Genomic DNA, 14,971 nt, shown 5'->3' on the forward strand with positions numbered 1-14,971 from the left:
CTTTTTCAAAATGTCCCTCAATCTCCACCAATATAGAACAAAAGGGAATTTGTGATGCAGAAAACATTCTGTTAATGCAACTTGTCAAACATATCAGAATTGGATAGGCTTCAAATCATTTTAAGTGTAAACTTTGCAGACATAAAATTATGAACAACTTTAAAAGTCAAACTAACAGAAAAAATGCTGATTTTCCAGGTCACTTCAGAACTGAAGGCCACTAACAGGCACTCTGAAAGAAGAAGCTTGTGCGACGAGACAAGTACCTCTGTTGTCCTCGATGTCTTCATCACGGGAGAGCTCTGAGAGGGGGTCTACAGGAGCCTGAAGCACCGCCACACTGTTCTGGTTAATAATCTTTAGCTTCAGCTTGGGCTTGGGTTTCCTGCGCCGTGACGCTGTAGCAGACAAGCTCTGGAGCTGGCAAAGCCCCGACTCTGTCAAACAAACACCATCCTGGGTGTAGGTCCTCGACAGATCTGAGGAAACAAAAACATAGCTAGAATGAGCATTTACTGTAGAATCTAAAGTAAAATCATCATTTAGAGAAAGATATTTTCTGTATGTTGCATTTATGATCTATTGATTTTGTAGCTCTGGACTTACCTATTTCTTTAGCCTTTGTGACAATCTGCGTCATAAGTACAGGCTCAATGGTGTCTCTGGCCTTGGTCACAACTGCAGCAGCACAGGACACAAAAGCCGTTAAAAGCCGTTAAAATCAACAGGAAAGGGAGGATCAAATGCCAATAGTTGACTATTCACCATCTTGCAGAAGCACACACACGAGAACACATTTTGAGAAATCACTGTGCTCAAACCTTTAGTGTTTTTGAAAGACCGGCACATCGTGCAGTCGAAGCAACTGTCTGCAGCTTTTTCTACATCATCGTCTGAATGGAGACCCTGACAGGATGCATGGAACCATCTGCGGAGAGAAGAGAAAGGTTTAATAAGAAGAACCAATTATCTGAAAAAAAACTTAGTAGAGATCAGCTCTCCTGAGCCGACAGCATTGGTAGAAACTCTGCACACCTGTCACATTGGCGACATTGCACAATCACGGTGCCTTCACTGTAGTCCAGCAGGCAGATGGGGCATGTTGCAAGGCTGGCACAGGGGGCACACTGAGTGTAATTATTCTGCCACTCACACCTTAGGCCCGGGGTGGTGGCGCCACACTGGGTGCAGGACACACACCTGCAGGAGACAGGGAGGACAGAGGTCATTCTACACAGGTCACTTCAAAAGAGGTTAACACAGATTAACTCTGCAGCAAAAATCTTGCCTTCTCATTTCACTGTCCACATGCTTTAAATATGGAATTATATCGTGTTCATTTCAATGTCAAAAGTATCTCTGAATTCACTTACACTACATAAAAGTAATCAAGATATTCGCTTTAAATGCCTTTTCTATTGTTGAAAAGGTACAGTTTATTTTGTTTATTTTCAAACTGAGAGCCATAAAAAGGTATTAATAAGATATATATCCGCCTTAACTCCTTACTATAACAACCAAAAACAGATGAAACAACATGTATTATTTTTTCATTATTTTAGTCAACTTAACACAAAATCTAATTCTAATTTGAATGTTGTTCAATGACGCTCGTTTGACACAAATTCTGCCGCGAGGATCATACAACACTGACCATTTGCACTTCCAGCTGTCCTTGGGCACGTTCTGCAGTGGAGGGTCCAGGCAGTAAGTGTGATAGCTGATGTCACAGTCATCACACAGCAGCAAGCGGCCAGGATCTGTGGCCTGACCACAGGCTTCACACACAGTACACTCCAGACAACGCCAGCCTTTACTCAGCACCACCTTGTTGAACTGTAAAAATAACAATATAGGCTTTATATGTAGATTTGTGTATGATAGGATGGTTTTTCAGTGCTATGTTCTTAGTAAACTGTGTGTGTGATGTAAAAACGCAATGGTAACTGTACCTTTATGCCAACACAGAACGGATGATAACACTGGCCACACTGAGCACAGGCCAAAAGACGGCCCTCTGCACCAAGGCCAAAACTCCCACACACCACACACATGTCCTAGAAGGAAATACAAAATCATCAGTTTAGAAAATCTAATTCTCACAATTTTTATTTTCTACAATACAGAAGTATGACCTCTGAATTTCTATGCCACACTGCCAATTCATAGTAACATCTGTGCTTAATATTTCCATGAATGTTGGACTGTAACCATCTGTAAGTTATTGTTCACAAAATAAACTTGTACAGGAAGGTAGAAAATAAGAAGCAATAACATTTAAATATGATCCCGTGTTACATAATCGACTGCATTACCTGAAGGCAGTTGGCAGTATTGTCACAAGAATTAATGATCTCCAGTGGGAGAAGTCTTTAAGCACAGATTTACTTTTAGACCGACTAAGTGAACGGAGGAATTCCCTCATGTGGATTTAAAATGAAATATATCAGCAACACATGTAAGTATTAAATAAATAGAACACCTGTTTGAGCGTGAAACTGTCATTGCTGGAAAATATGACCACTGTGTTATGCATGGCATTCTCCTCCTCATCCTTGACTGGGTATGGTGTTTCTATTGTGGTGATCTGAAAATCAGGGAGTAAAATACACAAATTAAACAAAAATAACAGTGTGATGACACAGGCAGTTAAGTTGTTTTTCACTATAAAATTCACAGATATAAGTATTATGACCCATTTGCACATAATTGGAATAATCCTATATCAGCTTTACGACTGCCCCCAAATAGTCAACTAAGCGTTAGTCGCCTATTAAACTCATTTATCTAGTCTATTATTCAAAGGAAAAAAACAACAACATCTGGGCGCTGCTGCAGTCGGCCGAAAGACCCCTCACACTTCATTCAGAGCTGTGCCTGGTCATTAAGGTCCTTTTGTTGGTCAGGAAATCCAAAGTATTCGATCTTTTGAGCGTGTATAGTAGGGATGCCAGCGATTATTCGATTTTTCGTTACAGTCTCCATAATCGAAAATTATTTTTAAAATTCGATTTTATTTATATATTTTTTTATTATTATTTATGTTTTTCTTTTTTTTCCTGGCTTAGTTTCAACCAAAATATAGACTAATGCTAATAATAGTAGTTGGGCGGCGAATAATCGATTAATATTCGCCAGGGCTGTCCGATTTTCGAATTTGATCATGGTCAGTTTCTGGCATCCCTAGTGTATAGGACAAGCCACACAAGGTGACATGCAAACAGCGCAGACAAAAAGTTGCCTCTGTATCCACACCATATAGGAGCGCATTGTCCAGAGAGCTGGCTTCATAATAAAACAGGGAACATTATTTCTGCCCTGGAACTGAAACCATTTTGTGAGAAAACATTTATAAATAATATTAATAACCATAATATATAAAACGTGCGACGAATAGTCAACTATCTCGTCTAGAATTTTTTTTATTTGAAGGCAGCCCTAATCAGTATGACTGTGTATCATTTCTGACCGCCGAGACGTCATTTGGAGGTATAGAAGAAATTGCCCTCAGGCGATGTGCCTTTAACATGCATTAAATAATGAAAGGGTTTCTCTGTCGTTATCATTAATGTTGCTTACACCATATCATCCATGTTTTCAGCTGGAGGGGAAAACAAACAGTGTTTTGCATACAATGTAATATTTGGCAAACATGTCAAGGCGTCGCACAGCGCACATACCCCAGGGTTCATTCCGGGACTCACTCCATTCTTGCCTCTGGCCCGTCCACGTCCTGCTCTACCTGACAGACCAGCCCCTCGGGGCCGCCTCCTCCCAGGGAAGCCTGAGCCTCGACCCTGTGGAGGAAAGACAATTCAGAAAATCTGCAGCACGGCACATAAGGAGTACATAGCACAGGAACAAGGACCACTCCCCATCGTACAAACTGAAAGGAGCAGAAGCAGAAATGTGTTTCTCTCTCACAGGCTGATTCATAGTCGGCTCGGTGGAAAACAGAGATTTAAAATCTGAAAAGCTTTGTATATATTCTTGAATATACAACAGGCAGAGCATTATGTTGTTTCGGTCGTATGAGTGTAAGAGGCTGCTGCAAGTCAAATGTGAAGGATAAGTGTTTTGAATATTTTATATTATAATGGCCTTGAAAAAATACCTTTTCATTTATTTTATTTTTTATATCTGTTAATATTAAAACTAAAATCAAACCATCAACATGATTCTTGAATTTTTTTGGAAATAACTCGAGAGCTACACTAGATTTTCTACTAGACGGCCAGCAAGTGGGAGAGTTGGGAAAAGGCCTCTGAACTGTTGTTCTAGCAATGCGAGATCCACTGTGCCTTTGGCCCAGTTCCAACAAGAGGCCTCACGCTAATCATGACTGTCAAACTTAAGTCTGACTGAATCTTCCACCTCCTGCCCCAAAAGCCCTTCTCAGTTACCCCACATTTGACACTGATCCCAAAAGCAGGCCCCTCCCTTCCACTGCACCCCCCCGACACACTCACTGTTCAATGGTGTTTAACCTGGACTGAACCCCTGCTGCAGCGCACAAATTAATCAGAGTAATGCCCCCACCATGGCAACCAACTAACACAAAGCTTCTACAAATTAAAAATCAGGGAAGACAACATTTATAAATTAACATTTGAACAGAATTAAAAAATATGGAAAAGCAGAGAATGGCTCGCAGGGAGGAAACGGTTAAACATTGCTTCACTCTTAAAAATGATAAGTCATATTTAGACTTGGCAACGTCTTATTACACCACACTTTTGATGTCTCAATTCAGCAAAAATGGCAAAAAAGCAAAAGCAATTTTCAATATAGTAATATGCGTCGGTTTCAATTCATAAAGTCATTAGCCTAGTTATTGGTCTATGAATCTCCTCTTCTCACTGCACGCTGGTGGTAATGGTTGGTGTAGGCTAGGATATACATCACAGTGACATTCAGGAACACTCGGGGAGAGTGTGTGTCACTCGGGTAAACAGAGGGCTGACAGAGGGCAGCTGCTGCCCTGCCATCTCTGCTGAGCCAGTATTTACCACTCTGATGCTCCAGCTGGGGCTGCCAGAGGACTGCCTGGTCTTTGGGACGTCCCACCCCTCTTGCTGGTCTGGTGACCAGGACAAGGGAGAGCTCACACTGCTATGGGGGCTCCATGCACCCTAAGGTAAGGGGGGCGGGTGAGAGAGTGAGAGAGAGGAAGAGAGGAGGGCGACAAAATTCAGCAACTTAAAAACAAAGCCAGCGAGGAAACAAAACATACAAAGAAAGATGTTAGAGAGATGTGGGGAGCTTTTAATGTGGCCAATTGGGAATTACTCAATAGACATTTATATGCAGGGCTACAGTATTAGAAAGCATCTGATGTGCCAAAAACATAAACAGGAGACATTATTAGATTACAATCCTATTAAAGCCAATCCATAGAGCTTTTCATGCAAATGCATTTAAGAGGCATGTTCCTAAGACTCTTTGTCAAGGCGAATATGGAGAGCACAATTGTGTTAGTTGCATTTCACACAGCATAATTTGCCAGGCTATCATGGCATCATACAGCAGGAGAGAGGCCCTGCATCCTCTCTCCATGACAACAGTGTACGTTTGGCGTGTTGACAAAACAAGAGGGACTGCGTTAGCACGGCAGCACGAGTGCATGAGACAAAAGCACGCTGGACTAAAGAGAAGCAACATTCACATTTCCCCAGGCGTTATGTAAAAAATGAGTTTCAGCCATATGTTTATTTAAGAGATGGGATATATCTAGGGGGAAAAACACATTTTGCAAACCAAATTAATCTATCTTAACCAGCATCATTCATAATATATTATAGCCACGGGTGTGATTCTATTCCCATTATAACGCGTCGGAGAGAGTCCGCATTCAGTGTCTCTATTATGATCCATTTGTTTTAACGACAGGGGATTCAAGAATTTGTTACAGTCACAATACAATTGATTGTGCAATATGGAGACATCAGAATGGAAATGATCACTGAAACTTGTGACTTCAAATAACACAGTTTGTAACATGGACATGAGATGAACATGGGTGACGATGAAAAAGCCACTGAGATATGTTGAGGACTCTTAGGGAAGGTGTTTCAGCAAACATCATTCCTAGAAATAATTGAAAATTCCACTAAGCTTTGCATGAACACTGTGGTTGACTCCACTTCCCCTCAGTCTCCTCCTGTTATGCTTGCATAATGTGCTGCAAGGTATAACTTGACTGAGATTCTGAGATTTCTTTTTGTAATAACCGTATAAGCTGCTTCCAACACAGTCCAAGAACACCGTATCCACCACCATATAGAAGAGCATGCAGGACACTTACACACAAGTCATTTTATATAAGACTACACAGTGGTCTTTTGTGACATGATATCAAAGTTCCTACCTGTTTCACCCGTGGCCTCCCAGGAGAAAACTTCCTCTTTGTGATGGCTGGTTTCCCCATTCCAATCTTAGGGGTGAGTGGTATGAGGGTGGTGGTGGTGGGTATTACACAGCTGTGGTCACCCATTGAAGCTACGATCTGGGTATGGGGTAGTTCTCTGGGAGATGTCCCTCGAGCCAGAGGGGACGAGTGGCAAGGAGAGGAAACCATTTCCACCAACCTTTCCACAGATGTCTTGAGTGGTTTGTCCTCTGAAGGCAGGCCGGGAAAGGACAGATTGCTCTCCAGTGTAGTGTACATCTCTTCTGGTGTACTAGAGGCTGAGGGCTCAACAGTCTCTGCCATGTGAAAAACACCCTCCATCCTCTCCTTGTTAAGTTCTTCTGGAGCAGATTCCAGGAATGAAGCCCTGACTACATCCATACTCGAAGGCTGAAGTAGCGAGACTACCATTGGTTGGTCCGTGAAAGGTACTGATGCAGTACTCGGTTCTTTGGTGGTTGAGATGATGGCCTTAAAATCCTTTGTGCTGGGGTCGGCCATGCCCTCCTCGGGGCAGGCCTCTGTCTTTGCTGGTTTGATTTGTAACGTGGCGTCCTGTGTCTGTAGTGCCTCCATAGAGAGCAGGGCTGGAAAAGAATCCTGGCTGGGAGTCTCTGGAGACGCAGGACTCTCTGAAGATGTAAGCGGGGTTCTCGCTGCTGGTTCCGTCTCTGTTGGATGAGATACACAGTGGTCAGAATATTTGGATAGAAGATATACGTTATGCTAATTGTTACGAATGACTTGCATTACTAAAAGAAGTGTTAGTCATTAATGTAAATGACAGGTGAGATTAGAAGTGTTCAGGGCTTTGTCTAATTGTTCCCGTCACAATGTTTAGATATGAATGAACAATTATTAGAATGATACTGCTATATTGCAATAAGGCCAAATTAAATGTTCAAATAGCAGGAGACATATTTGTTAATGGTGAAAAGTGTAATACAATTTTAAATAAAATATTGTCATTGCCATGTTTTTGAGATGTCTAGGCCCACACATCATATTCTAAAGACTTAAGAAATATCTTTGTTTGACAGATTTCACAGATCCCATCAAATATCGTACCATTCTCATTTTTTATGTTTTTCAATTAAAATTGGAATAGTGATGTATAAAGTATCATTCCCTCTCATATTGCAAATCATATTGCAGTGGAAATAGCCGCAGTTAAAAATCATTCATACCTTGTTTACATTGCATTTTAACAGCTGTTTTTCTCACAGTTTATTCTCACCAACTCAATATGTACTACAACAATCACTGCTACATTAATGCGAATCGATATGATATTCCACAATGCAGACTGGCTGTACAAACCTTGTTTGAATTCTGTTAGGATTTTGTTCACAGACGGTTCAGTAACCTGCTCCTCAACGTCTGCTCCCACTGAGACTTCTAAAAGACAGAAGATTCATTGTCAAAAACATTATACACAAAGAAATTGATATATGTTCATTAATAAAAAGTACCAAGAGTCCTAAATGACTGTGAACACGAAACAGATAAAGTAGTAAGGGAATAAAGAAAGTGGGCCGTAGGGAAATGCAGTTTGAAGGCAAACTAATAAAAGAAAATACCTTTTTCTGCTTGAATTAATTCCCTCAACCAGTTATTTCAAGCCTAATGGTGACCCAACAAGAATATACAATGATGTGTATTCCTAAATCGAGGAAACTGTGCCCACAATTTGGAAAACCACTAGATTCTTGTTTTACAGATTATCGGTTATTCTGAGCCAATATAAAGAAAAGGGATTTCTATATGGTCCAATATAAATATGGTAACAAGAATATTAGTATATGGCACAGATCAGATTGAATGTTGCATTAGCCTTGAACATTATGTGGCACACAAAGGAATGGCTTCGGAGTAACAAGCAGATACACTGTTTATAAAAAAACACGAGACAAGCCTCTATACGCTTCATACGCTATTTTAGTGCTATTCTTGTGTCTTCTACCCTCTCTATCCATTTGGTTTTGAAGCATTTCCTATCCTCTCCTTCCATTTGGTTTTGTATTAAAAGACATCAATGCATTTAACTAGTCTTGTATGAATGGAACTAGTCATTCCTGGCTATCGGGCATCCACACACTGAGCCAATATTCTGCCAGACAGCCCCTGACCGTACAGATAGCCTAGTCTTAACGAAGCACCCACCATTTCAATCCACAAGTTCCCATGTCACACTGATCCTGACACACACATGCACCTGCTAAGCATCTCTGCCAGGAAAAGGAGTAACCATGACAACCAACATCCCAGGGTCTGTGTGCTCTGGGCTCATGACTGTGCAGCTTGCAGGTGCTCATCCGGTGCCGATGCCAGAAAGTCAATTAGGAGATGGGCCTCCAACCATCTCCAGCCTTCCAACTATTGACCAAGCTGAACACACATTCTCATTCATATTAACACCCCACTTCCTATATCTCCTACAGTGAATAAGGTGATGGTTGAGATAAATACACGGCTTTGATTAATGCAGCAGAGGCTTTAAGTCGGGTCTAACTTGCAGTCCCAGAATGGATCTGACAGCATCTGTCACTTGAGTCACGGTAAGCCCGCAGTTAAACCCTCAGTGGTGGCGAAACCTGGCAGGTGATAAACAGCTCTGGTTAAGGACTTTAATTACATCTGCGCACAGTTAGCAGAATATCCATGATCAAGCATAACAAAGCCAAATATTAGGTACAAATAAATATCTGAGTACATTTAGCACAGTCAAATATATACCCTCTTTTATTCAGGGCAGGGATATTGATTATGTCGGAAAAATAAAGGGAACATTTTACCCGTTTTTCGAATAGCCTTCAAGGCATAATCCAAAATGTTATTTTCCAGCATAGAGAGCATCATGACACGTGCAATTAAAAAGAAAAAGCAGGTAAAACTTGTCCTGTTTTAAAGTGCTCAACATAAACCTCCTAAAGCTTCTTAAATCCATACACAGATCACTCAACCGGTCTTTAAAACCACCATGGGGAGTAGCATCTCCTTGCCAGCTAAATCCAATGATGAAGCAGTTCATTGCCACAGGAAAAGGCTGGTAACAAGAGAGTGCATGTGCATGCAGCACAGTGCAAGGAAGATGTGTGAGCAGTCATGAATGAGCCAGCTTAGCTCAGAGGCAGGTTTGCAGGCAGGAGATCTAATAACATCTCCATCATGGTGCTCCTAACCATTCTCTCCTGCCAGTGGAGTCTGCTGTCTAGACTGAGAGTGGGCAGCGCAGCTACCACTGGCAACCCCAGCTCACCGTTAATTTGTCTGATACTCCACTCCACTGCTGGCAGAACACACAGAGTGGAGATGCAGCTCTGTCCTTTAAACAGGCGGATACCAGAATCATGTCAGTCAAAGTGTTAGTACAGCTTGCACCACAATGAATCACAGATGTTGCGAATTAGCGGTTTTACTAGGGTAATGGTGGTAGGGTAATTTCAAGACACATCACTGTAGGTTTATCCTATTAAGTTACAATCCAAGGGACTGAATGGAAAAGACGCTGTTCTTTGATTTTTTGTCAAACACACACCTGTTACTGGAAAGCATGCACAAAGCGATATGACATCAGACACAGTCAGAGAGCCTTTACAACGCTCCCTTTATTAAGTAGTATTAACAAGTCTCTAGTCTGAGGTTAATGAAGACAAACTGCAAGTTAAATGTATGGTGTAGTATGAGCAGCCAACCACTCAACCAAGTGCCCATTCATTCCTCATGTAGCACAATGCAGTTTCACTTAGCTATGCATCAAAGTAAAATTATAAATCATTAGTGCCCTGAAGTATCAATTCCTCATTTACATTGTCAAGCAGCACAGCCCCAGGAGACAGCCGGGAGAAACAAAGTACTTCTGATTTTCAAAACACAGTTACTAAGACAAAGGAGTGGCTTTAATCTGTTGCTATTCAGACACCATCTGAATAGCGCTTCTCTCTGGTCTTACTCCAAACAACTCTCAATCCTTTCATCTGAAACAACTGCTACTTTCAAAACTTCATCAGCGCTGACACTACACCCAATTTCGTGGTTGCCTGGCCAAAACGTTCAACTGCTCTTGCATGGCTAGAAACTGAATGAATGATCCCTCAACTACAAAGATTAGCTTTACATTTCAATCGCATAACCTGGTGCTTGTGTGTAGAATTGTGCATAATCAAAATAGTTACATTCCTTGGCTTGTCCTTGCCATAACAAGTCATGATTAATATGCTGATAAAACAGACACGATTCTCAAGAGGTGCACTTGGGCATGGATGGAAATAAAGAGAACAAGGAAAGATCAGAGCAGTTATTTTCCTGTGTTCAATCTAAACTTTTTGGAAACAAAGGCCTACCAGGCTTCTGGGCTGACGTGGCCAGCTTCTCCTCCTGGACGGTAGCCTGATCAGGCTCTGGATCCGAGTGCAATGGAACAGCAAGTAATTCCGGTTTGGGGTCATTGTGCATTTCAGGAGACCGCGCAGTGCCAGGTTCTAGGTCTGTGTGCTTTAGAGCCAGCTGTAGACCAGTCTCAGAGTCTGTGTGCATGGAGGCTGGCTGAGGGCTGAGCTCTGGGCCGGTGTCCATATCCTCTGCCTGTAGTGCCTGCTCTGCAGCAGGAGACTTGCAGTTGGAACAAACATAGTCCTCTCTGGGTTGGATGTCTGTTTGGCCTGAGTTCTGACGCTCGCACTCCAGGTGTAGCCATCTGAAAAAGGTGTGCAAAGGAATTTATGGGATTGTTCAACAGGGATCTCGGTGAAATCCTAAAATGTGACATATTACAGCAGTTTTCCTGTTGTTAATATAACCACGGAAGATAACATTTTTCTAGGAAACAGAACAATGATAAAAAACAAAAATATTGCATTTGAAATTGTTACGTTAAAAAGAAAGGTTTCTTACCTTTTACAAGTCTGGCAGAAGAGTAAGTCTTTGTGATGCTCAGGGTCCAGGATGCAGGCACACATTGAACAGCACAGAGCCGGGTCCTGGTTTTGGACGCAGTTCTCACACAGCAGGCTGGTGTGGTGCCACTGCCCGCTGGTTCGTGTTCCACATTGGATGCAGACTCTGCAGTTCTGAGGAGCAAAGGAGGCACTCTTACCAATATGAAATGTAATGCCTTTCAGACTCAATATGGTGTTTCTGCTATATAGATTTGGCACTTAAGTCATTGGATGGGAAACGAGTATGGAACCTGTCCAGGCACACAGCGAATGAGAGTATATTTAAGACCATGAACCTTTGCCAGCTAAATTTATGAGGTAGAGCTCGGAAATTGGACTAAAAGATAATATCAATATTTTTGGGCCCTGGTGAAATGGATTTACAAGGCAGCTTTATAATCAGACGGATCATTTGGACAGACCAGTTTTTAATGGCTGCCAAAAAGAATAAAACTTAAAAAACATTGGCAACAAATGAATATGGTTCTGGCCACAGAGCAGCAACAATCAGCCAAGTAGTGTTACAAATGGCCGACACTTGAGATCAAAGTGGGCTGCCAATAATCAAAACACATAAATTAACTTTTTATGTCTTAAATATCTTTGGATTATTTGTTTATGAATGGATCAGTATCAGTTATACTGTGACCATTTCATTTTCTATGTTTTATTTCCCACAGCAAGCAAATTCCCACTGCTTTAAAAAAAACACTGCAACAGTGAGCACTGAGTGGAACATAGATAACAGCCAGCCTTTTTTAGATATCCACACTCACTGCTTTAAATACAAAAATAAGGTTCATTTGGCCACAGATAGGCTACCAACACTTTTGACAAAGCCTTCATTCCACAACTGACCACACACTTTTTTTTCACCTACAAAACATCATAAGGCAGTATAAAGAAGGACATACATAAGAGGAAACATTTCGTTTTATTAAACCTATTGAGCTTAACATAAATAATTAGGTTTATACATTTTAAAGTAGGGCTACTAAGATACTCTATATATCATGCATCGACAATCGTTGAATATCATATAAACAGATAGTGGATAGTGCTTGTTAGTTACTACATTTTAAAGCAACATCTAATTTTTAAGACTTGTTCCCCTTATCTTCCACAAGACATTGTCATAACAATTGTTCATGAAATGTGCACCAGCGCTACCCTCAGTGTTTTCATGGCAATATCGTGACTTTGCAGCTTAGTAAACTAGCCAGCCACTCGGCCTGAGTGCGTTTTGTCTCAAGCACAGCCTGCCATTCTAGTGCTCATATACGATAGTGGAATATGACAGGGCATTGAAACTGAAACAGTGACTCATTCTTCATTGATAGGACTCCAGTTAGATGATTGCACTGCATCAAAAGAAACTACCATGCAATTGGGGACAGGGGTTGGTGGCAGGCGCCCAGAAGAAGCCAGTGCCAAGGATGCGAGTGGGCTGTGTTCCTCTCGTGCTGAGTCACATAGAGAAGCCAAGTGTGAAGATCTTTCATCACCTGCTGGCTCTATTGCGGCAGCCTCATCCCACCGCTGCAGAAAACTGGTTGGTGTTAACCAGCCGCCTGAGTGACACGCACAACATTTACGCTGCTGGAGGACGGGAGGGGCTGCACTGAGGGATGCGTGCGATTAACACACACGCTTTATGTGTGGCACTGAGATTGAAGCCTTTAAAAGATCAGCTGGTGTGAGTCATTTCTTAACCACAGGAAGCGCAAATACAAACCATCGAAAAGTCATATTCTGGTGGGGGGGTGGACATTTTACTCTGTGCCAGAGCAAAGACTTTAATGTCCTCAAACGATGGCAATTCTGTGTTGCAGTTTGCAGCAAAGTTTGCACCTTAATTTTAGAATAACTGTTATATATGTGTACATACAGCTGTATTCAAACTTATGTTGTAGCCTTTAATAAGTAATCCAGCATCATAAGGAGTCTTTCCTACCTTACATCGCCATCCGTTGGTGGGAAGCGTGTCTATAGCAGGTTGCAGACAGAAGGTATGGTAGCCTTTGTCACACATGTCACACACCAGCATTTTAGTGTCCTCTCCTGGGTTCCTACAACAAAAAGAGAAGGTTGTTTGAAATTGGTCAGCATAGGACTTTGATCAACTGCACATTAAACGGAAAAACAAAACTAGGCAGAATGTAATGTACTGTAGTCCTATACATGGTCATAGTTGTCATAAGGGGATTTTCAGTTGAGCATTTTCTCTTGATTGTTTTCCAAGCCAGGTTACAGTACGTCAGGTGCATTCTTTGAAACCTCATCCTTTGTTTAAACTGATATTTTGGAAAATACCAAGTCAATTTGTTATCATGTTAATGACTGATTGAATGTCATGTCTAATTATGTGCTTTTTCTTCTAAATATTTAGAAAATGGATGAAGAATTTGGGGTATTTCTTGTCAAAACTTAAATATTGTACGTTAATAGCCATTTCCAATTAAAAATACAACTTTTAGCCGGACCATATAAAAGATGCTAAACGGATACACATGATGATGCCTGCAGCAATGTGTAGAAAAGGACATGTGACAAGTTGTTCTGTGTTGCATCCAATGCCAAAGCGATTGCCTCTGGAGAACATGAAGTAACCTTGTTATACATTGAGCTGCTAAGGGTTTATTTATTTTTTATCTCAGTATTTTGTTCACCTGTAATATAAATCATTATATAGCCAGCTAAAGGTGGAAAATGTAGCTTGTTTACAGAATGAAAACAGGGATGATTTATTGTTGCACACTAGAATTGTAAATGCAATACTGTATTGCCGTAGTTTTTAAAACAAAGTAAGAAATAATATTATGCAAATATATGACTCCAGCTGATATACGGGGGCTCGGGGCTTGTAACTGTGCATCATAGTGTGTGGGGGTGCTACATCTCTAATTGTAGGGTTGGTAGTGAGTAAGGCTGAAAATGTAGTTGTTAAAAAAAGAAAAGAAAATGTGAGTGTTAATAAACTATATACAGCCAATTATCTGTTGTGTTTCCAAACCTAAACTATTCAAATACAGAGACTATTTAAAGCCATCCCATTAATCACAGTTTGTGACAATAAAGTCATCTTAAAAAATACTATGCTGCCTACTGCAGTGGTATCATGGAGTTAGGGTTCTATGTAAATACCAAACAGAAAGCTCAATGGACAATGTTCACCTAAGGCAAACAGGTCGGGTTGCTAGCAGAGCTCCTGAGCTGTTTAAATAAGGTCAAAAGTTACAAGACTGAGCTTCAGGATACAACATCCAGTTAGCTCCTCACAAACCACAGCGGGAAACAAAGCAGCAGTAAACACCATGCCTGGGAGCTATCGAGAAAATCTGTAAAAAGTAAAGAGACTGAAAATATATAGAGAGGATAAAATCCTTCAGTCTGAGACATTTTATTTTGGCAGAAGGGAAGGTCACTCACTTGCATGTCTGGCAGATTTTGCACTCGGGGCATTGCCAACCTGCCTTCCTTAGAGGGGTCACGGCCATGTCCAGGCACATCCCGTGGTAATGCTGACCGCAACTGGTGCAGAAGAGCTGGTCCAGTAGGTCCCCTGGGCTATCACACAGCGCGCAATTTACATCATCTACAACTGTGGGCAGAAAATAAAAAGCAA

General features: G+C 41.3%; 1 protein-coding gene across 6 annotated transcripts in view; it reads right to left on the bottom strand.

The window, feature by feature from the left end:
- The window catches only part of kmt2cb (lysine (K)-specific methyltransferase 2Cb), a 63,001-nt gene that overhangs the window by 27,614 nt on the left and 20,416 nt on the right, over window positions 1-14,971 (bottom strand). For 5 of the 6 annotated variants that reach the window (XM_034137080.1, XM_034137077.1, XM_034137081.1 and 2 more), the window contains exons 9-23: window positions 14,776-14,947; window positions 13,301-13,415; window positions 11,303-11,478; window positions 10,753-11,105; window positions 7,730-7,807; window positions 6,368-7,080; window positions 5,010-5,132; window positions 3,681-3,797; window positions 2,483-2,587; window positions 1,953-2,057; window positions 1,655-1,836; window positions 1,036-1,200; window positions 822-928; window positions 607-678; window positions 267-479 (exon numbers count right to left, since the gene is read on the bottom strand). In XM_034137080.1, coding sequence (XP_033992971.1) covers window positions 267-479; window positions 607-678; window positions 822-928; window positions 1,036-1,200; window positions 1,655-1,836; window positions 1,953-2,057; window positions 2,483-2,587; window positions 3,681-3,797; window positions 5,010-5,132; window positions 6,368-7,080; window positions 7,730-7,807; window positions 10,753-11,105; window positions 11,303-11,478; window positions 13,301-13,415; window positions 14,776-14,947 — 2,796 coding nt within the window. The remainder of the gene's footprint in view (window positions 1-266; window positions 480-606; window positions 679-821; window positions 929-1,035; window positions 1,201-1,654; window positions 1,837-1,952; window positions 2,058-2,482; window positions 2,588-3,680; window positions 3,798-5,009; window positions 5,133-6,367; window positions 7,081-7,729; window positions 7,808-10,752; window positions 11,106-11,302; window positions 11,479-13,300; window positions 13,416-14,775; window positions 14,948-14,971) is intronic. The other variant, XM_034137079.1, reaches the window with a different exon arrangement.

The sequence above is a fragment of the Trematomus bernacchii genome, unplaced genomic scaffold, assembly GCF_902827165.1.
Source record: "Trematomus bernacchii unplaced genomic scaffold, fTreBer1.1, whole genome shotgun sequence".
NCBI lineage: Eukaryota > Metazoa > Chordata > Actinopteri > Perciformes > Nototheniidae > Trematomus > Trematomus bernacchii.